The 22,915-nt window shown below is 42.2% G+C and overlaps 1 protein-coding gene across 4 annotated transcripts in view; it reads right to left on the bottom strand.

The window, feature by feature from the left end:
- The window catches only part of LOC106580907 (A-kinase anchor protein SPHKAP), a 102,667-nt gene that overhangs the window by 65,981 nt on the left and 13,771 nt on the right, over positions 1 to 22,915 (bottom strand). The window contains exon 1 of one of the 4 annotated variants that reach the window (XM_014162444.2): positions 11,306 to 11,542. The exons of the other annotated variants lie outside the window; for them this stretch is intronic. Coding sequence (XP_014017919.2) covers positions 11,306 to 11,340 — 35 coding nt within the window. The 5' untranslated portion in view covers positions 11,341 to 11,542. Of the gene's footprint in view, positions 1 to 11,305; positions 11,543 to 22,915 lie in introns of those variants that run through there. 4 annotated transcript variants of the gene reach the window in all.

The following is a 22,915-nucleotide window of genomic DNA, read 5'->3' as shown; positions in this document are numbered from 1 at the left end:
GGTTAAATAAAGGTGAAATAAAAATAAAAAATAAATATAAATATATATATATATATATATATATATATATATATATATATTATATATATATATTTTTTTTTTTTTAAGTGCCTGGCCGAAGGCAGAGTCCCGGAGGATCCCGCCATCACTTCCCTTGTCATAAGCACCAACATCGACGACACGGAAACAGTAGATGCCATCTACAACAGCCAAGAGTACAACTGAATATGTACCCTTGTAGTTGTAGAATTGTGAACCCAAGCACTGTGGAGCCTGGATTACTACTATTCCTGTCAATTAAGCCAAGACAGTTGGGGAAATTCCACCTCTCCAGGAACTCGGCAGCAATGGCCCTCCAGGCTTCCTCCTTGGGGACAGGCATGTATTCACCAACCAGACAGTCCCAAATGGCTTGTGCCACAGAGGGGACAATGCCTGCCACCGTGGACCGTCCAACTCCGATGGTCCTGTAGGAGTCTCCTGTTGCCAAGAATCTGAAATATAATTCAAAATAATAATCAAAATTGTGTGTAACTTGAATTCCACCCACATATTCTATCTACTCATATAGCTACCTCACTACTGTTTATTATGCTCTACTAATTATATTGTAATACTCATCAACCATCATCAACACCGCCTTGAAACTGTACAGTTCAGTCTATGACTATATCAATAAACTGTAGCCCAGGCCAACTCTACTCTAAAGGTACTATCAAGAACCTAAAAGGGTTCTCCGGCTGTCCTTATAGGTGAACCCTTTGAAGAACCCTTTTTGGTTCCAGGTATAATCTTTTCCCCAAAGGGTTATACCTGGAACCAAAAAGGGTTATCCTATGGGGAAAGCAGAGCGACACTTTTGGAACCCTTTTTTCTAAGAGCGTACATGATTCCAATAATAATCTAATCACTGACTGTAACTGTCTTGAACAACAAGGGGTCCTGGAGAAGACTAGTCTACCTTCATCAGGGCAGAAGGCACCTCAACTTTCTTTTCATTTGGTAACATTGCATCATAAAAAAAATGTTTTTAAACCAACTACGGGAAAAGTTATGGTCCTAATGAACATTCTGTAAAAGTACATCTGATGTCACATATGTGCTATTAACTAGAGAGTCCTTTAGCTAGCTAGGTTGCACATAAAATATGTCTAGTATCAATCAATTATGGTATCAAAGGCTTTAAAAATGTACTAGAATTTAGCTTACCGGAGACAAATCGCCAGGTGTTCAACTGGGCTGATGGGCTCCCGGTAGCTGTTATCCATCCGAGCGATCCTGTCTCCAACCATCTGGCTTCAGTCCAGACGAAAGTAACTTCGGAATTCCTCTCTAAACAGTCGAAGCTCTTGAATGAGACGGTGGAACTCCCCTGCTTGCTTTCACGGCTTCAACCATCTCTGGACCCACACTGATGGGTCCCGGCCCATCAGCGCAATCAAGACCACCTTTCTCAATGTTGGTCTCATTGTTGAAAGAGCCTACTCTCTGCTATCCTAACTATTTATTATTGCATTTTGCTTCAAAACTATGCATTTTGGAGGGAAATTATATTATAGGCTCTCACAATTAATTTGTATGTGTCATCGAATAAATAATATGTATGCTACCTGGCAAATAAATTAATAAAAAATATAAAGAAATTCTACAGTCAAACTGTTTTTATTATGTAATCCCAATTTTTTTTTACTGGATATGTGTGCAACAAAAATTCAACATTCACATTTTGCTACTTTCTGTCAAGTAAACGCATACAATTTGATGCATTCGTTCGATAAATCCAACGTATGCACCACACAGAATGTACAGCAACGGCCTCAGCAACGCAATGCTGCAAGGCAAACGCAGCGTTCCATTGGAAATTAATGTCCTGAGGTACCAAAACGCAATGACACAGTTCGAAGGGTTAGTAATGGATGTGTGCCTGTGTAGCTATGATGTTGTTAACTGTCAGCTGTCGATACTTTTTCTAGGTCTGTGTGCCTTGTGTGTACTATCTACGGTATCTACTGTAGAGTCAAATGTGGTGCTTGCCTCGTGTGTGTTACTAAATATAGAGTTAATAAGTGCAGCACAGTAAAGCATGGAGAAAGCAATGAATATGTTGTTCGGTTGAAGGGACTTTATGTAACCATAGCAAAATTAGCTAGGTGTTTATCGCAATCTCATATGCTGAAATCCACACGCGATATGCAAATGTAGTGCATGCAACCATTCGTGTGAATATCAATATTGTGTCCTGCGTTGTTCATTAGGCTCATTTTTATTAGAATGTATTGAAGTTGAACGTAGTTGTGTTTATATAGGCTGTGTTAGGGTAGTGCTGACTAGGCTGCTGGCTGTACAAGTGAAATACAAAGATGAGAAGTTAATTTTTTCACAAGAGCCATTGACTTTCAATTACTTTTTGGAAGGAGGTGAGTGATTGCCACAATTGCAATTGTTTACAGAAACCCTAACAGCGATCCAAATGTTGTTTCATGTCTTTCAATTTGTCAAGAAATGTATCCTGCCTACCAAGGACTTAAAAGTTTATGATGAATCTGGGACTAAAGTAGTTGAAGTGTTTCAGTATCTTCTTCAGAGACCAGACCTCAGTTTGCTAAAAATGTGTTTACTCAATGAAACAAGTTCTGATGGCGAGTTATTCCTCTACAGTACAGAGATATGATCAATGTATTCGTTCATACAATCCCAGCTAGCACAAATTATATGGCCGACATCTGCCCGGTGTCCAGACAGGCCAGATCTAATCCTACTGGCCCAGGTCTGGCATCCGGATCCAGACGGAGGTCTGGTGTTTGCAGGGGTGGTACAGTAAAGGAGGGGCCACCCCGTCCCCCAAAGCCTGCGGGGGGCACCGCTGAGACATTTAAATGCCAAACAGACTTTTGGGAGGGGGAGTTTGCCAGGGGTCCAAGATTTTGAGGGATGGAGTCACACACACCACGCATTCTGTGGCATGTCACAGATCACATCCGAACCCATTAATTGCATGTCTTATCTCAACATCCCATATATAATTGTAGGTTAAAGATTTCATAGCAGATTATTTGCGCCTGACATTTAAAGCATGCTAAATGGGGTTTAGAGTATGACTAACAACCAAAATGTAAAGACACATATGCAATTTGGTTGTATTATCCCTGTAGCATTGTTGAGAACCGAGCTTTAATTTATTCATGTAACGGGCAGATTCTGTTAACTCTTCTGCAAGCTGCGCCGTGGATGTTGGTGGTTCATTAAACTCTGACGACTCTGTTACCCTGACACAAAGTCCTAACAGAAAAAGGAGAGCAGAGGAAGATAGTCCAGCCAAAGTAAGCCTTTCATTATTTTCTAGGATTGTCTTTTTATAACTAAAAACTTTATTGCTCTTCCTGAGGTTCCATCTTTGTGATGTTGGGTTGGCTTACTCCCGGAGATTTACTTAGTGTATGTAGGCTTTTTCCAGTCCTGCTCTAATCGACTTAAATAATCTTGATAGATCCTAATGTGCAGTTTAGTGATATAGCCAGGTGTTGGAGCAGGGCTGAAACCAATGCTTGCACAGTAGCTCTCCAGGAGGATGGCTGGCTACCACTGAGCTCTTTCTCAATTTGTCAATCCTTGGCTCCTCATATCCTCTTCTCATCGTTCACAAAACCAACTACAGAACAATGAATTAGGAGGAACATTGGGTTTTATTATCAAATGGGATTTGAGAAGGAGGTGAGGAATCAATAAAACATATTTTTATAAAGAACCCTGATGTACTAGGGTCTGTGTATGCTGTGCTTTTTGTTAGATGATTAAGGACATTTTCCAGAGCAAAACTGGAGGGGAAAGGATCATGAATGAGTATGCTCGGACAAAAAGCTTGGCTGACTGCAGCAAGCGTGATATGATCAAGATATTGGTTGCAAATATGACAGAGGATCATGGGTAAACCATCCATTTGTTTTACGCATTAAGATCAATGTTTTGCATTCATGTATTATTGCCAATCTAGAACTTTTTATTTTTGGAGGGGTTCAGAACAAGTCCCACGCGACGTGAAGGAGGCATATGCAAGAGGAATAGTTTCCTTGTTCCCGTACCTAGCCGATCCCAAAAGCAAGACTGACTCTGTGAGTTCAAAATAAATCTGGGTACCAATTCACTCCCTACCACTTCCCCTTAGCCCTAACCCTTATATGTTTGCAGAGTTGAAGGGTGTGGATAGATGTAAGAAGTGTAGTCGTGGAGCTTTCACCTTATGGACACATTGATATGGTTATAGGGCCAAGGGGAAGTGATGTAAGACCATTTTTTAAAAATGGTTTTGCTGTTTTGAAGGCACATTCTGCCGATAGTGAAACTGTCACTGCAACATCACTAAATGTTCAAATGATAAACACAGCATAACGTTTCAAGTTGTAAAGCTGTCTAACATAGCATTGATGTTGTTTACATGCTCCTCCTCGGTCACTTGTAATTGAAGATTACATTTATTAGGCTTTGTGTATGTGAAGGTGACTGAGGAGCATTAAACATTACACAGTCCCTGCAACTGTTAAACTTTTCTTCCAGATTCTAACATGCACCAGTGACAAATTAGCTTCAGTCTTTTATTTGTATGGTTTGTGCTCGCTCGGGTGCAGGCATGCCAGGGTGTAAGCATGTGAATGTGTGTTCAGAAGGGAGTGAGACTTGTTTTTTATGGGTTTTTCTCACAATTCTGTGTCATGGGGTTTGGTTGGACTGTTTATACCAGTGTTGTGTGTTTGGTTGGAGGGGGACCAGCTGCTGACAGAGACCCCTTCACGGACAAAGACTGGCTGAGGGAAGAAGGGCAGTGTCGAAAGGCCATCGCGCTGATGAAACACACGTCTGATGAAGCAACCGTAAAAGAAAAGATGTAGCTGACCTCAACCTACTGTCAAAAAAATTGTCCATGACTCACAGAACTCCTCTGACATACTCCGTGTTCCACAGTTTCTGGGCATACCAGGTATGGTTTGAATGAAATGGACTCTGTCATCTTCATAGCATGCATGTGTGAGAACGTAGGAATGACATGTTGATGCATTGTTTTTTCCAAAGCATGACCATGTCTTAGAGTGGTCATTGCCAGAGCTATTACCCTTAAAAGGTGACAGGACCATGTCTTAGAAATCTGGTAGCTGAGATTTTATTGTCTTTGTGTGTCTTGTCTGCAGATTTAGCAAGATTTTGGACTGATGTTTGGTGACGCAAATTCCTGAATTTATTTATGTAACTAGGCAAGTCAATTAAGCAAAAATGCTTATTTTCAAACCCAAACTCAGACAACGCTGGGCCAATTGTGCACTTCCCTACGGGACTCCCAATCCCAGCCGGTTGTGATTCAGCCTGGAATTGAACCAGAGTCTGTAGTGACGCCTCTAGCACTGAGATGCAGTGCCTTAGACTGCTGCACAACTTGGTAGACCAAAGTGACCTACTGTCTTCAAACAGAAGGCCATCCAGCAGAGCCATCGACTCACACCAACAACCGAGCTTCAGGACCTGATACACAACGCTGAGTCCACAGCAGAGATGGAAAATGGTACAGACATACTACTTTACACTGCAATATGAAGTTCTAGTACAGTGCCTTCAGAAAGTATTCAGACCCCTTGACCATTTCCACATTTTGTTATGTTAGTCTTTTTCTAAAATGGATAAAATAGTTTTTTTCCCTCATCAATCTACACACAATACAACATAATGACAAAGCAAAACCAGGTTTTTAGACATTTTTGCAAATGTATTAAAAATAAAAACCTGAAATATCACATTTACATAAGTATTCAGACCCTTTACTCAGTACTTTGTTGAAGTACATTTGGCATTGATTATAGCCTCGAGTCGTCTTGGGTATGACACTACAAGCATTCTTCTCTGCAGATCTTCTCAAGCTCTGTCAGGTTGGATGGGGTGTGTTGGTGCACAGCTATTTTCAAGTCTCTACAGAGATGTAAATCCGGTCTCTGGTTTGGCCACTCAAGGACATTCAGAGACTTGTCCCGAAGCCACTCCTGCGTTGTCTTGTCTGTTGTTGTCCTGTTGGAAGGGGAACCTTCGACCCAGTCTGAGGTCCTGAGTGCTCTGAAGCGAGTTTTCATCAAGGATCTCTCTGTACTTTGCTCCGTTCATCTTTGCCTCAATCCTGATTAGTCTCCCAGTCCCTGCCGCTGAAAACATCCCTACAGCATGATGCTGCCACCACCATGCTTCATCGTAGGGATGGTGCCAGGTTTCCTCCAGACGTGACGCTTGGCATTCAGGGGCTCCCGAGTGGTGCAGCGGTCTAAGGTACTGCATCTCAGTGCTTGAAGCATCACTACAGACACCCTGGTTCAAATCCAGGCTGTATCACAACTGGTTGTGATTGGGAGTCCCATAGGGAAGCGCACAATTGGCCCAGTGTCGTCTGGGTTTGGCTGGTGTAGGCCAGCCAAAGAATTTGTTTTTAACTGACTTGCCTAGTTAAAAATACAAAATAAAGTTTCATTCAGGACAGAGTTCAATCTTGGTTTGAGATTCTTTAGGTGCCTTTTGGCAAACTCCAAGCGGGCTGTCATGTGCCTTTTACTGATGACTGGCTACCGTCTCACCACTCTACCATAAACCCCTAATTGGTGGATTACTGCCGAGATGGTTGTCCTTCTGGAAGGTTCTCCCATCTCCACAGAGGAACTCTAGAGCTCTGTCAGAGTGACCATCGGGTTCTTGGTCACCTCCCTGACCAAGGCCCTTCACCCCCGACTACTCAGTTAGGCCGGGTGGCCAGCTCTTGGAAAATTCTTGGTGGTTCCAAACTTCTTACATTTAAGAATGATGGAGGCCACTGTGTTCTTAGGGACCTTCAATGCTGCAGAAATGGTTTGGTACCCTTCCCCAGATCTGTGCCTCGACAGAATTCTGTCTCGGAGCTCTACGGACAATTCCTTCAACCTCACGGCTAGGTTTTTGCTCTGACATGCACTGTCAACTGTGGGACCTTATATACACAGGTGTGTCTTTCCAAATCATGTACAATCAATTGAATGTACCACAGGTGGACTCCAATCAAGTTGTCGAAAGATCTCAAGGATGATCAATGGAAACAGGATGCACCTGAGCTCAATTTTGAGCCTCATAGCAAACGGTCGAATACTTGTGTAAATAGGGTATACATTTGCAAAAATTTCTAAAAACCTGTTTTCGCTTTGTCATTTTGGGGTATTGTGTGTAGATTGTTGAGGAAATTGATTTTATTTAATCCATTTTAAAATAAGGCTGTAATGTAACAAAAGGTGGAAAAAGTCAAGGAGTCTGACTGAATCCTTTCCAAAGGCTTTTTTTCCTGATAGGCTGAGATGAGGTCACACAAACTCACATTCAAAGTCAATCGCATTATTAGCAAAGAGATCTGCTCCGACTCTGTCATCAGTTAGACAGAAAGCGTACCTATTAGAAAGAGCACATTCTACATTCTACATTGTTTGGTGGCTAAAACCATGATTTGGTCCAACAGTCAGGGTAGGGTAGGTTACATTCTAAATGTAATCCGTTACAGTTACTAGTTACTTGTCCAAAATTGTAATCAGTAATGTAATTTTTGGATTACCCAAACTCAGTAACGTAATCTGATTATTTTCAGTTACTTTTAGATTACTCTCCCCTTAAGAGGGATTAGAAGAAGACAAAAATGTATGTTACCAATTGAACGACATCTATTGCAGGGTAATGTGTGTCATCATAGTGGTCTCTGACTTGTGGTCAGACTCGCTGTTACGGATACAGGTATCCTGTGTGTGTATCCTGTGGGTGTATTTTCTTTCCTCCTGACCTATTCACAGGTGCCGCCAATCAGTCACCAATCAGTCGCCAATCAGTCGCTAATCTGAAGACACACCTGCTTCTTTTCTCTTACTCATTCACATCCCCTTTCCCTTGGTTTAAAAACCCAGTCAGTTGTTTTCTCTGTAGCTCAATCTCTCTGTGTCTCAATATCTCTCTCTTTGGGTTTTTACTCCTACATGTCACATTTGTCCAGTATTATGTGAGTATGTTTAGTTAAGGTGTTTGACTGTTTGTTTGATGGTGGGAAAAGGGGGTGCCAAGTCACCCATGGGCATACATTACCCGTAGGAATACTTTGTCTAAGTACACTAGTTTGAACTGGGCGGACCACCCGCTGTGTTTTATTGGTTAGGTAGCTAGCTGTATTGTAGCAGGCAAGTCTAGCTTAGAGGTGTTTTTGGATATTTGTTTCTTTCCTTGGGTCCAACTCAGCCTTTTACCGGATCTATTGTCCTACATTCCTTTCACATTTCCACAAAATTCAAAGTGTTTCCTTTCAAATGGTAACAAGAATATGCATATCCTTGCTTCAGGGCCCGAGCTACAGGCAGTTAGATTTGGGTATGTCATTTTAGGTGAAAATTGAAGGGGCCGATTCCTGACAATGAATGACGTTAGTCTGGAGCACTGTAAAAGTAATTAACAATTAGGGTAGGTGTTGATTCAGGGGAACACATATGATTCAGGGGAACACAGTGGCGACCCGTCATTCAGGTTAGGGCCACCTGTTTTGAGCCCAACATTTTTTGCTAAAATAAAAAAAATATATATATATATTGTTTTGGGCGGGGCTTGCCTGTTTTGCATGTTATTTTAGCATTAATATCTTTCACATATCAGTTTGCAAACAATGAAAAATATATATATATCAATGAATTAATAAAGCCGCATACAAACGTGGTCTCTTTTTTATTTTCTTGAGTAAGGCAGCTCCAAAATGCAGGTGTTTCAGCCTATCTCAGTGCTTTCTGTGGTGGTGGGGCAAGCCAGCAGAAAATACGTAGCGTTGCACCGTTCTGTCACTCATGGGGACACTACGTCATCACCAAGTCTAAGGTTAGATCTCTAAAATTCTAGCCCCTTGGGTGCTGCCATAGAGTTCCATTAGAAGTGCCCATCCAAGAAGGCTCAAGGTCATTGTCCACAGATAAAATGACCTCAAATCACGTTATATCTACAGTAGCTTTGATTGGACTGATCATGTCAACATCATACTTTCTATCTTAGCTAGCAGTCATCATCATGAATCAAGACGACAACCTACTGGCAAATCATTTTTAATCCTTGTCATATGAGGAGAAATAATGAAGAGAAATTATAGATAAAACATATCGGTGCTCATCGACCATTGGACATAAACATTACACAACAAGTTGGAAATAGCAAATTCAACAATGAGTGGTTTGGAAGGAATCAGTGGCTAACTGCAAGCATTGCAAAGCAATCATTAGCCTGCTATTCAGTGGAGTGGCTGTGGGGGTCCCAAGTCTAAGATTTAAGGGTCTCTTTTCCAAGCTTAAAATTATAAACATTTAACATTGGACATGCTGTCAATGAAGAATGACTTGTGCTGCGCGCAAAACAACTTTAACTCGGAACTGCAGAATCTGACTAGTGAGTTCAAGACAACTGGAAACTCTGGAAAAACAAGCTCCGTCTGGGAAAATATGTTCAGAATGTAAATCAGAATGTAAATCGGGAACTCGGGTCTCTTTCTAGAGCTACGACCTGAAGATCACTGACGTCATCATGATTCAACCTTTTTTTTCTTGAGTTTCCAGTTGTCCTGAAAGCACCATAAATCCAGAGAATGCCAGACTTTGATGACAAAATTTGCCCACGAAGAAACGCCGCGCCACCTTCCTGTTCAAGTGAGCACAGCACAACAAGGTGAGTCCAAACATGTCTTGTATGCTGCTGCATAAATTATGTGATATGTATACTGTAGCTAAGAAAGTAATACTAAGTGTATGTAGTGTAGTAAGCTCTTTGTAGCCCATGTACCTCACCCTAATAATTTGGTCAATTTTCACCTCTTAATTTCACCAAATGTTCTGACTTGGTGGTGCACATGTGGCCTATAACCTGTTTTTGAGAAATGTAATCATCGATTATTGTAAGAGCTTTCATTGTCTGCTTATATGCCCCCTTTATTTATCCTACGGTTCTGACTTGGTGTACAGGGAGAACACTCTAAGAACGGCCCATGTTCTGAATTCTGTCACTGTACATTTCAAAAGTGCTGAACAAATATTTATATTGACTAGTCCGTCCTAGCTCGCTCATTATTGTCTTAATCAAAATTACGGATTTCCTCTTATCCACTTGTCATCCCCTTATGCCATAGTTTGTACATCTCAATTGTCAGTAGAAACCACATTTGCTTAAGCAAGTCAGCCATATCAGCTCTGTTTTTTTAAAGGTAGTAAATAAGGCTGAATGAACTGTTTCGTTGCTAGACAAGGCTCCGCTGATAGCCAGGTGTAGCAGTGGTACAGTGCAATTCATGTATTGTTTAGTGGCTTTGCTGGCATGCATCCCACATTTTTTTGCCCCACCAAGATTTACATGCTAAAATCACCACTGCATATGACATGCCCTAATTTACAACATTGCCTAAGTCGTTAGCTTGGCTTTTATAATATAAGCCTATAGGCATTGTGGCTTAAGCTGACAGACAGACCGACAGACAGAGAACAAGAAGAAGCAGAGCGACACCAGAGAAGGGGGGTGAGTTGGCTGCATGCTCAGTGATGTGGGCTGGTGTGGATAAAATGCCAAGGCTGAGTTCTTGGCCCAGTCTGCCCCTGGCAAACCGATCAAATTAATGCATGAAGTATTAGGCTAATGCATTGATTGACATTTGTTTGTCTTTAGGCTACTCTGTATTGCCCATTGAAGTGAACCAAGATGGTTAGGCTATGTCTCCAAATGCGTGGCACGCAAAGTGGGCATTTTTGTTTAGCTGCAAGACAGTGTTTAAACAATTTTTTCATCATTCAAATAATCATAACACATAATTTAGTAGTCTAGGCTATTAAAATCCATTGATACTTAAAATACGTAGACAGATGAAATGCATAATCTTTGGCAAAATTAAATTCCATGTATTGGCTAGATTATTATCGATTTAATGTTTTCCTGTTTCAGTTGTATATTTTTCCTAATGTCCTCTGAGTCGACAGCTCAAGAGCTGGAGCACAGCACTTGTTTCGGCTACTGCTCTGTGCAGGCTGTGCTGATACAGGCTACCGTACAAAAAAAATACAATTCAAAACATTGTTGCCGTATTTAGGTTACATTATTGCAGTATTGTAATTTACACATAAGCAACCAATTGCATTGCAACGAAAAGGTTAGATAGGCTAACATTTATTTATAGTCAATACGGGACCATTTAATTGAAGGATAATCTGCAATTGGTTTAAACTCTCGCAACAGTCGCGGTATTAATTAACACGATCCGTAGACATACCTCGGCGTCTTCAGAAGGCACTTAGCACCGGCCATCCCGTCCAAGATAAGCTACCGGAGCCTGGGGTTTTATGTCCTCTGTAGGAGAGGAGCGGAGGAATGCGGCGCGTCGCTGTCGCGAGGACACAGTCCTGTCCAGATGCACATCCCCCGACGGAGGAGAGGAGAAATTCCAGCGCTACCGTGACGCTACCGTGACTTCATAGGGGGAGTGTGTATACTACCGTCATTAACAGCGCGCAGCCAGCAGCAAAATGAAAGTCCGCTTGAAGAGGAGCGGGAGCATAGCCTCTCCCAGCATATATATATATATATAACACACAAGCAAAGACACGCAGGCACACACAAACATACACAGACAATAGATTCCCCTTAACAAAAGGAAAAGAGCTGCTGTAGATAGATAGATAACCCTTCTCTACATTTTCATCATGGGCACAAAATAAAGCCTCTGTATTTTATTAGGCTATTGGTAGGAGGCTGAATTATGTTTTGCTCATTACTTACCAGAAACTAACAATATTAGATTGCTTTACAGTTCTAATTTTATTTCACATGCAACATTGTTAAGACAAGGTCACACTCTCAAAAGAGGTGTTTAACCTCAAGGGTATTTTCCTCTTTAAAAAAAGGTTGAACAATGGATGGTTTAAGCAATCTACTGGTGTCAGTATAGTTGTCAGCTTCTGAACCACAGCAGGCAGCACAAGGTCAGACAGAAAATATATCTGTTTTGTTGACCAGGATATGCCCTATATCACAACAGGGCTTGATCTAGACCTGACGCCAAGGCAACAGGACACATCTACTTTAATAGCTCTGATGAAAACTGCTCTGTGACAGAGCTCAGAGAAGCCTAGAATATCAGAGTAGCCTATCCATGTCAGTCAATATCTCACTGCTTGATCTCACTCAATGTAGATAGCAGATGAAGCTAAGGCTGCCTTCCATAGCTTAGATGTTGCTGACGCCTGAAAGATCTTACAACGCCTGGATAGGTATTTTAAGTATCAGCTGTTATAGCAATTTGTCAGTCGATGGCACGGTCGATGACGTGGCAAGCCACCGTTGGTTGTTGCGTCGCCTCGGCCTTAACTGAGGAACGCGGCCTAAGGCTTTTGTGGTCACGTAGCAACTTGATTATTCATACATGTATGAATCCTAATAACAAGCGAACCTTCCCTCCTGTCTTTCCCTACTGTTCTTATATCATTCACTTTATAAAGACAATAATAGCCCTGTGGAGCTATGGTGTCTATTTGTCACAATGACTGCAATTTTACCCCTGTTTTGATGTATAAAAAAAGCCTCCGCCCTATTTTTACCCCCATCACACACACACATTACCGTGCTGAAATGATCAGTGGGGGAATTCTGAGAAAACAACATCTTAAGGATTCTTCATGAATACCAATTGGTGCCTCAGTCACTCCAAATGCGCAGGCGGAGCAGCCAGAGTGATATGGAATGTTGCTCTCTTTACCCGATGGCCACTGTAATACGCCCCCCTCCCCCCCTCTCCTCCTTGTACTAGGAGATTTAACCGACCTTTCGGGGTAATAGGACCATTAGTCTGCAGAGGGAGGTGTGTGTATATGTTTGCGTTTGAGAGTGTTGGAGGGTTGAATGTCATGTAGAGAGGAGGGCCCAGGGTCCTGACAGGATGTAGCTTGTGTTGTTGTATATGTGTTGGAGTAGTGGGTGTACTGTAAATGTGTCACATTCTCCACATAAAAATAGACTTGTAAATTGTGACATATCAATTATATTGTTTTGTAAATGGATGTTCTACATAGGCTGCTACAGTTACCTCATCACAGTGTCACCACAGTCATAAATCTAAGCCACAGTCAAACCAAGGTAAATCTAGTAAGATTAATTGTCAGTCCCCAAATTCATCACCGTCAAAGTCATATGTTCAACTGTACTGTAGCCTGAGGGGCAATCTCCCTAGTCCCCAGGCTGCATAGAGGACAAGCAGTGTGAAGTGACCTTGCTGCTCCCCTCTGGGTAAATAATACTGGAAGTCTCTCTCCCTCCCTCCCTCCTTCCCTCACACACACACACACACACACACACACACACACACAAAAGGCTCCCTAGTCACCTCGTCTCGCCTTCCACTCAAGCACACACCTCAACCCACACACACTCCCATCCCATCTACTCTGCAGGAATAGTAATTTTCCTTCCCCTTTATTACCTAAGACAAGTGGTCCAAACTGCAGTAGACAGAGACGTTATTGTATTCTACAAGTTAATGTAGCCCTCAGTCTCCGTTCTCTTTCACCTGCACCAGTGTGACCGAACACACACACACACACACAGTCAGGCACACAGTCAGGCACACACACAGTCAGGCACGCACATAAGCACGCACGCAAGCACACAAACACACACACATGCACACTGTGAAACACTGCTACACCGCTTCCACCATGCCAAATAATTATTTGTGATTTAGGGCTATAAATGCCCCATCAGTCCCTATGACTACTACCTCTCTATCACAATCCCTACTGCTCTCTCCAGTCATGTTTCCCTCCAAACAAACACATCTCTCAAACACCTTTCTCTCAGTCAGACAGGTGTTAGTATTCATGACACAGGCCTTACCTGTTCGTACGTATAGTTGTTTGTATTCAAATACAGCTACTTCCTGTTGTTCACAGGCTTTGTTTCCCCTCTGCCATTAGCCGTGGGTGTCTGTCAGTCAGACCAGACGTGTTGTCCTCTTCACAGACAGACAGAGTTGCAGAGTGGTCAGATCGTTAGACTGCAATGGCTAGCAGTTAGCGCTGTCCCTTGCATTCAAATCATTCTACGAGTGTTGTGAGTGACAGCTGTGAGTGTGTGTGTGTGTATGTTCATCTGTGTGTTAGACTGTGAGTGACAGTGGTCACCCACAGGCTGACAATCAGACAGACAGTCAGACAGACAGACAGGGTGTGTGTGAACATTGAGCTGTTCACATAGGCCGTTTAGAATTCCCCAGGCCACAAGTTTTCCCACTGGCCACTCATACATACCCAACACAACTGACACTACACTCTTAGAAAAAAGCATTCCAAAAGGGTTCTTTGGCTTTCCCCGTATAATAACTATTTTTGGTTCCAGGTAGAACCCTTTTTGGTTCCAGGTAGAACACTTTTGGGTTCCATGTAGAACCCTCTGTAGAAAAGGTTCTACATGGAACTCAAAATTACATATGGGGACAGCCGAAGAACCCTTTTAAGTTCTAGATAGCACTTTCTTTTCTAAGAGTGTACTGATGGTCTGTCTCAGAGTAGACAGGACACCATGTCTTTTTACCTTGTCTTTACTCCCTCTCTTCTCTCTCTTTCTCTCCATATTTTCCCCTGTCAATCGCTATCCTTCTCCCTCTTTCTCCCTCTCTCTCTCTCTCCATTCCCATCCCCTCCCTCCCTCCCTCCCTCCCTCCCTCCCTCCCTCCCTCCCTCCCTCCCTCCCTCCCTCCCTCCGTTTCTCTCAGTGTCTCCTAATCCCAAAGCCATTTAAAGGGAACAATTCCATCAGGTCTTTTCTTTTTTTTAAATATAGAAGGAACAGCAAAGATTAAAACAACCACTCAAATCATCTCATCACCATCATCAACACAGAATCACATCAGAGTGAGCCAGTAGGAGCAAAGCATTTCAGTGTGGAAATCAGAACAAATCAGCCAGAGAGTGCTCTCACTGTCAAAGCCCTGTCACAGATGAGCTATTTTAAAACCTGGCTGGGTACATAACAGGAACGCACGACTGGAGTAGCGGTTGGAAAAATATGTGCACATGCAAAAAGGAGAGAGAGGTAGAGTGAGAGAAAGACGGAGGGAAGAGGCAGAGAGAGAAGAGGCAGGCAGACATGTATATATCTAGAGAGAGAAAGATGCTAAAGGCAGGGTAAGAGAGAGAATAATGAAAGGAGAGACAGACTACAGTGGTTTCAAAATGAGTCTGAGTGGTTGTGACACAGACAGAAATATTTATGGGACATTAGGAGTACTGGGGGTTTGACCCTTCACCCCTGGGACCAGAGGACACACACAACACATGCTACTGTAAAGGTGAGTTTACGTCACCCACAGCTAAGAAAAATCTCTTACTGGGTGGTGAGTGGTTGCTCATGGCAATGGCATCTACAGTAATGCTATACATTTAAAAGATCCAATGCAGAGATTTTTTTATCTCAATATCAAATAATTACTGGGTAACAAGTAACTTGGTGTGATTGTTTTCAATTAAAATGGTCAAAAATAAACAAAAATAGCTTGTTAGCAAAGAGCAATTTCTCAAGCAAGAATTTATCTAGGACTGTTTGGGTTTGGTCTGAGTGAAAACTAGCTGTTGTTGGCAGAGAGGTGTGGAACTCTCTTATTTGTCTACTAACTAATTTACTGCCTGTCTGGCCAAAACTCCATCCCAACAAAACAAGCTGGAATTTCAGGTGGTCTTTTCAAACAGCTCTTATACTAAAATGGCATCATTCTACTTTTCACAACTTCACAGTATTATTCCAGCCTCATAGTGTGGAAATATATATAAAACCCAGGTAAATCATGTTTTTGACTGTACTGGGTCTTTATATGGTATTTAGCTTTCCTCAGTTAGAAGCGATGGAACATCATAATATGTAGATGGTTACACATGGTTTGATTTGGTTATTGTTTTGTAGGCAGAAGATGGTTGTTTGTGGAAAAAGAGAGTAATTGAAGGATGGGAAAACAGCAGTAAATAGACAATTGTAAAAGTGTGTGTGTGTCTGTCTGCGTATGTGTGTGTGTGTTTACACTCGTATTTGTGTGTGCACATGAGTGCTTGTGTGCCTATTTGTGTGTATGTGTGTGGCCGTGCTTGTTAAAAAAGGATTTGCGACTGCTTGGACTAAGAGGAGTGTATTAGGTTAACTATTATTTCCATCACATCTCTCCAGTTGATCTGATCTGGCTTTTATCCCCTCATCAAAGGACAAGAAGAAGACTTTATCAATAAGAGTTTCACAATGGAGTGTGTGTGTGTACGCACCCTGGATGGAAGATTACACTGACAGACAAGACCGTTATGGATATTACTGACATTCCAATGACTGTCACCTTTCTCTGAGAAATATGCAAATGGAGGAGAGAAAAACTATTCTACGCAGAGTTCAATGACACATGAAATCAGAGCTTCACCGAAAGATGGACTTTAGCATTTTATGGCCTTTCTATCGATTTCACACCTATCATGCACGCCCAAATGTATGCACGGTGGCAGGGAACAGTGAATTTCAGCATTACATAAACGGCACATGGGAGCTCATTGATGTGGCCGCAATTATGGCTAATGACATCATTAATCAGTCTAATCACGCAGTTACACCTGCACATTCACATGATTGGTCCTCTGCATCTAGTCACCTGTTTACGTAGAAAAATGAGCAGAGGATGTGATTAACAGAGATGCTAATTATTATTATTAGAATCCTATGGAGAGGTTAATGAGGGTCTGGGTGAGGGGCCTCTGCTGACACTGTTGTCACTATTGTACATAAAGGTTTACACAGTGGATTTGGGATGAGTGGGAGGATCAACTTGATTTCACAAGCTCAGGTCAATATTTGACATTCATCCAATGGCCTGTCTGGGGAGGCAGTGGGACAGGAGGTTGGAAGGTGGGGAGTGTTGGCGGTGGGTATACAGTAGGTGGTAGGGGGTGATACTGTAAATGGTGGAGCTACATTAGCAGCTGTGGAGTGTTGGTGGGTAAATAGTAGTAAAGTGAATGAGCGGTACAGTATGTACAGTACAGTGGGTGTCAGAGGGGTGGGGGGTTGGGGTCTTGGTAGCTGGTATAGGGAATGGTAAAGGAAGGAGGTTTCATTACGGTAGTGGCTGGTGACAGCTTGTGCTTTCGGCTGGTGGCTGTTCTTGCTGAGGCCAAGGCTGTGGCCAAGCTCAGTCAGAGCCCAGAGTCAAGCCAAGTCAGGACTAGTACAACAGAACACTAGGCTACGACGCTCATTTGTTACTCTGCGTTTTTTTTAAATTCATTTTCCTGAAGAGTGGAGGAGTTAGCAGAGGAGAAGAACCACAACTCTCTCTCTCCCTCACTCTCTCTATCCCTATATCTGTCTCTCTGACTCTGTCTCTCTATATCTCACTCTCTCTCTTTCTCTCTCTGTTCGGCACTGATTATCGCCTGTCCCCTTTAATCCTCCTAGGATGCCATAGAAACGAAGGAGGAAACTTTAAGTCTACTTAATCTTAGACACCACTGTATGCACACTGATGCGGACATACAGTATCTATCTTCAGAAAGTATTCATACCCCTTATTCCACATTTTGTTGTGTTCCAGCCTGAACTCAAAATGGATTAAAAAAAAAAAATGTCTCACCCATCGACACATAATGACAAAGTGAAAACATTTAAACATTTTTGCAAATTTATTGAAATACAGAAATATCTCATCGGATGTGGATGTGTCACTGCAACAACCTTAAAGGTCCTAAATTATATCACCACTGCCCTTGACTCTAAGCAATGTTGTGCTGCTATTTTTATTGACTTGGCCAAAGCTTTTGATAGGGTAGACCATTCCATTCTTGTGGGCCGGCTAAGGAGTATTGGTGTCTCTGAGGGTTTTTTGGCCTGGTTTGTTAACTACCTCTCTCAAAGAGTGCAATGTGTAAAGTCAGAACATCTGCTGTCTCAGCCACTGCCTGTCACCTGTCTTCTCAATTTACATCAACAACATAGCTCAGGCAGTAGGAAGCTCTCTCATCCATTTATATGCAGGTGATACAGTCTTATACTCATCTGACCACTCCTTGGATTTCGACAACAAAGCTTTCTTAGTGTCCAGCAAGCTTTCTCTGCCATTTTTGTTCACCTCCAAAACAAAGGTCATGTGGTTTGGTAAGAAGATTGCCCCACCAGTGTGATTAATACCTCTGAGGGTTTAGAGCTTGAAGTAGTCACCTCATACAAGTACTCATACAGTACACTGTCCTTCTCTCAGCACATATTCAAGCTGCAGACCAAGGTTAAATCTAGAAGTGGTTTCCTCTATCGTAATTGCTCCTTTTTCACACCAGCTGCCAAACTAACCCTGATTCAGATGACCATCCTACCCATACTAAATTTCGGAAATGTAATTTATAGATCGGCAGGTAAAGGTGCTCTCGAGCGGCTAGATGTTCTTTACCATTCGGCCATCAGATTTGCCACCAATGCTCCTTATAGGACACATCACTGCACGCTATACTCCTCTGTAAACTGGTCATCTATGTACACCTGGCGCAAGACCTACTGGTCGATGCTTATTTCTAAAATCCTCTTAGGCCTCACTTCCCCCTATCTGAGATACCTACTACAACCCTCATTCTCCAATTCTGGCAGTTACAATCTGTTAAAGATCCCCAAAAAAACACACATCCCTGCGTCACTCCTCTTTTCAGTTTGCTGCAGCTAGTGACGGGAACAAGCTGCAAAAAAACAGTTAAACTGGACAGTTTAATCTCCATCTCTACATTCAAAAACAATCATGGACACTTACTGACACTTGTGGCTCTTTCGCTTGATGTATTGTTGTGTCTATCTTTTTGCCTTTCATGCTGTTGTCTGTGCCTAACAATGTTTTTACTATGTTTGTGCTGCTACCATGTTGTGCTGATGCCATGTTGTGTTGTGTTGCTACCATGTTGTGCTGTTGTCATGTTGTATTGCTGCCATGTTGTGTTGTTGTCTTAGGTCTCTCTTTATGTAGTGTTGTGGTGTCTCTCTTGTCGTGACGTGTGTAGTCCTATATTTTATTTTTAATCCCAGCCCCCGTCCGGACAGGAGGCATACCACCTCTTGGTAGGCCGTCATTGTAAATAAGAATTTGTTCTTAATTGACTTGCCTAGTTAAATAAAGGTTCAATTAAAATAAAATACATCTACATAAGTATTGACACCCGTTTACCATGACACTCCAAATTGAGCTCAGGTGCATCCAATTTCAATTCATCATCCTTAAAACGTCACTACAACTTGATTGGAGTCCCCCTGTGGCCTATTCAATGATTTGGACATGATTTAGAAAGAAACACACCTGTCTGTATAAGGTCCCACAGTTGACAGTGCATGTCAGAGCAGAAACTATACTATGAAGTCCAAGGAACTCTCCATAGACCTTCGAGATTTGTGAATTGTGATGAGGCATACCATGCCTTGCAAAAGTATCCCCCTTGGCGTTTTTCCAATTTTTTTGCATTACAACCTGTAATTTAAATGGATTTTCATTTGGATTTCATGTAATGGATATACACAAAATAGTCCAAGTTGGTGAAGTGAAATGAAAAAAATTACTTGTTAAAAAAATAAAAATAAATAGAAAACGTAAAAGTGGTGCGTGAATATGTATTCACCCCTTTGCTATGAAGCCCCTAAATAAGATCTGTTGCAACCAATTACCTTCAGAAGTCACATAATTAGTTAAATAAAGCCCACCTGTGTGCAATCTAAGTGTCACATGATCTGTCACATGATCTCAATATATATACACACCTGTTCTGAAAGGCCCCAGAGTCTGCAACACCACTAAGCAAGGGGCACCACCAAGCAAGCAGCACCATGAAGACCAAGGAGCTCTCCAAACAGGTCAGGGACAAAGTTGTGAAGAAGTACAGATCAGGGTTGGGTTATAAAAAATATAAGAAACTTTGAACATCCCACGGAGCACCATTAAATCCATTATTAAAAAATGGAAAGAATACGGCAACACAACAAACCTGCCAAGAGAGGGCCACCCACCAAAATTCACGGACCAGGCAAGGAGGGCATTCATCAGAGAGGCAACAAAGAGACCAAAGATAACCTTGAAGAAGCTGCAAAGCTCCACAGCGGAGATTGGACTATCTGTCCATAAGACCACTTTAAGCTGTACACTCCACAGAGCTGGGCTTTATGGAAGGGTGGCCAGAAAAAAGCCATTGCTTAAAGAACAAATAAGCAACATGTTTGGTGTTTGCCAAAAGGCATGTGGGAGACTACCAAACCATATGGAAGAAGTTACAAAGGTCAGATGAGACTAAAATTTAGCTTTTTTGCCATCGAGGAAAACGCTATGTCTGGCGCAAACCCATCACCTCTCATCACCCCGAGAACACCACCCCCACAGTGAAGCATGGTGGTGGCAGCATCATGCGGTTTTTTTATCGGCAGGGACTGGGAAACTGGTCAGAATTGAAGGAATGATGGATGGCACTAAATACAGGGAAATTCTTGAGGGAAACTTGTTTCAGTCTTCCAGAGATTTGAGACTGAGACAGAGGTTCACCTTCCAGCAGGACAATGATCCTAAGCATACTGCTAAAGCAACACTTGAGTGGTTTAAGGGGAAACATTTAAATGTCTTGGAATGGCCTAGTCAAAGCCCAGACCTCAATCCAATTGAGAATCTGTGGTATGACTTAAAGATTGCTTTACACCAGCGGAACCCATCCAATTTGAAGGAGCTGGAGCAGTTTTTCCTTGAATAATGGGCAAAAATCCCAGTGGCTAGATGTGCCAAGCTTATAGAGACATACCCCAAGAGACTTGCAGCTGTAATTGCTGCAAAACGTGACTCTAGAAAATATTGACTTGGGGGGGTGAATATGTACGCTTGAGTAAATTTTTTTTTGTCTTATTTCTTGTTTGTTTTACAATAAAAAATATTTTGCATCTTCAAAGTGGTAGGCATGTTGTGTAAATCAAATGATACAACCCCCCCCAAAAATATTTTAATTCCAGGTTGTAAAGCAACAAAATAGGAAAAATGCTAAGGGGGTGAATACTTTCGCAAAGCACTGTATATCTGGGGAAGGATATAAAGCTGTTTCTGGAGTGTTGTAAGTTTCCAAGAGCACAGTGGTTCTCATCATTAGGAAATGAAAAAAATATGGAACTACTCAGACTCTGCCTGGAGCTGGCTGCCTGACCAAACTGAGCAACCGGGCAAGAAGGACCTTCGATCAGGGAGGTGACCAAGAACCCAATGACCACTCTGACATAACTGCAGATTTCCTTGGCTGTGATAGGAGAACCTGCCAGAAGGACAACAGTCTCTACAGAACTTCACCAATCTGGGCTTCATGGGAAAGTTACCAGACTACAGATATCCTGAGAAAAAGGCACATGACAGCATGCCTGGAGATTGCAAAAAGGCATGTGAAAGACTCTGAGATCATAACTCTTTGGCCTGAATGCAAGTGCTATGTCTGGCACGCTCATCACCTGTCTAACACCATCCCTAGCGTGAAGCATGGTGGTGGCAGCATCATGCTATGGGGATGCTTTTCAGTGGCAGGGACTGGGAGACGGGTGAGAATAGAGGGAGCAATGAATGGAGCCAAATTCTGGAAAATCCTTGATGAGAATCTGCTTCAGAGTGCAAACAACCTTAGAGTGGAAATGACTCAAGCATACAACCAAAGCAATGCTGGAATGGCTTCAGAACAAGAATTTGAAAGACCTTGAGTGGCCTAACCAAAGTCTAGACTTGAATCCCATAGAAAATATGTGGAAAGACTTGAAGATTGCTGTTCACTGCCACTCCCCATCTAATTTAACAGAGCTTCAAGCGATCTGCAAGGAAGAATGGGAGGAAATCCCCAAATCCAGATGTGTAAAGCTGATACAGACATACCCAAGATGACTGTGGAATAAGTCAAGGGGTATAAATACTTTCTGAAAGCACTGTACATGCATGCATGCACCCACACACAAACACACATACACACACAAGTAGTGTGTTCATCTCCACTGCACAGTTTGCCCCTCTACTTTCTGTACAACAACACAAACCCATAATGCTGTACTACCATGATTCAGAGGTATAAAACACCAACACAAGCCTTTTCTGTCAATTTCTCACTTCTTTGTCTTTAAACATGTGCGTGGATGCTATATGTGAGAAGTCGTTTGAGGCTATAAAGCCTTATGTTCATAACAGGGCTCAGTCTGCAGTTCAGAACCTCATCAACTAATCATTCAGCGATCCGTTTCTAAGCAGAGGAGGAAGTACGCTAGACAGCCACGGAAAACTTAATTAAGGTTTAGAGTCAACATGGAAACCAAATGGAATACCAGGTTGCTTTGACTCCCCAAATCAATTATCTTTCTAACAGGCTACCACCTCATTTCCAAGAGCAGCTCGTGGTTTCATTATGCTGCCGACCATGTAGCAGTAAAGATTATGAAGAGAAAACGGAATGCTCCCTTTAAATGTTAACCAAGCTCACTAAAATATTGTAGGCAGTCATGGGGTATGTCCCAAATGGCACCCTATTCCCTATATAGTAATAGTGCCCTACTTTTGACCAGGGTACATAGGGCTCTATGGGAATAGGGTGGCATTTGAGACACAGGAAATTAGGCTGTAATCTTTGAATGCACTGCAAAAACACATCGTAATAAACATGTCTGAAATTTGACATGAACGTGCATAATTGCTACGGCATATTAGAGGTTAACATTCTGGAAAGAATAAAATAGCTATCGGTTACAGAGGTGAGGAAACGCAGCTGGGATGGGGTACAGCCGATCTCCTGTTATTATGATTCAACTAATCAGGAATGAATGCTATTTCTTCATCAGTACATGT

The sequence above is a fragment of the Salmo salar genome, chromosome ssa20 (assembly GCF_905237065.1).
Source record: "Salmo salar chromosome ssa20, Ssal_v3.1, whole genome shotgun sequence".
Taxonomy (NCBI): domain Eukaryota; kingdom Metazoa; phylum Chordata; class Actinopteri; order Salmoniformes; family Salmonidae; genus Salmo; species Salmo salar.
This window is presented reverse-complemented; position numbering and strand designations above follow the sequence as displayed.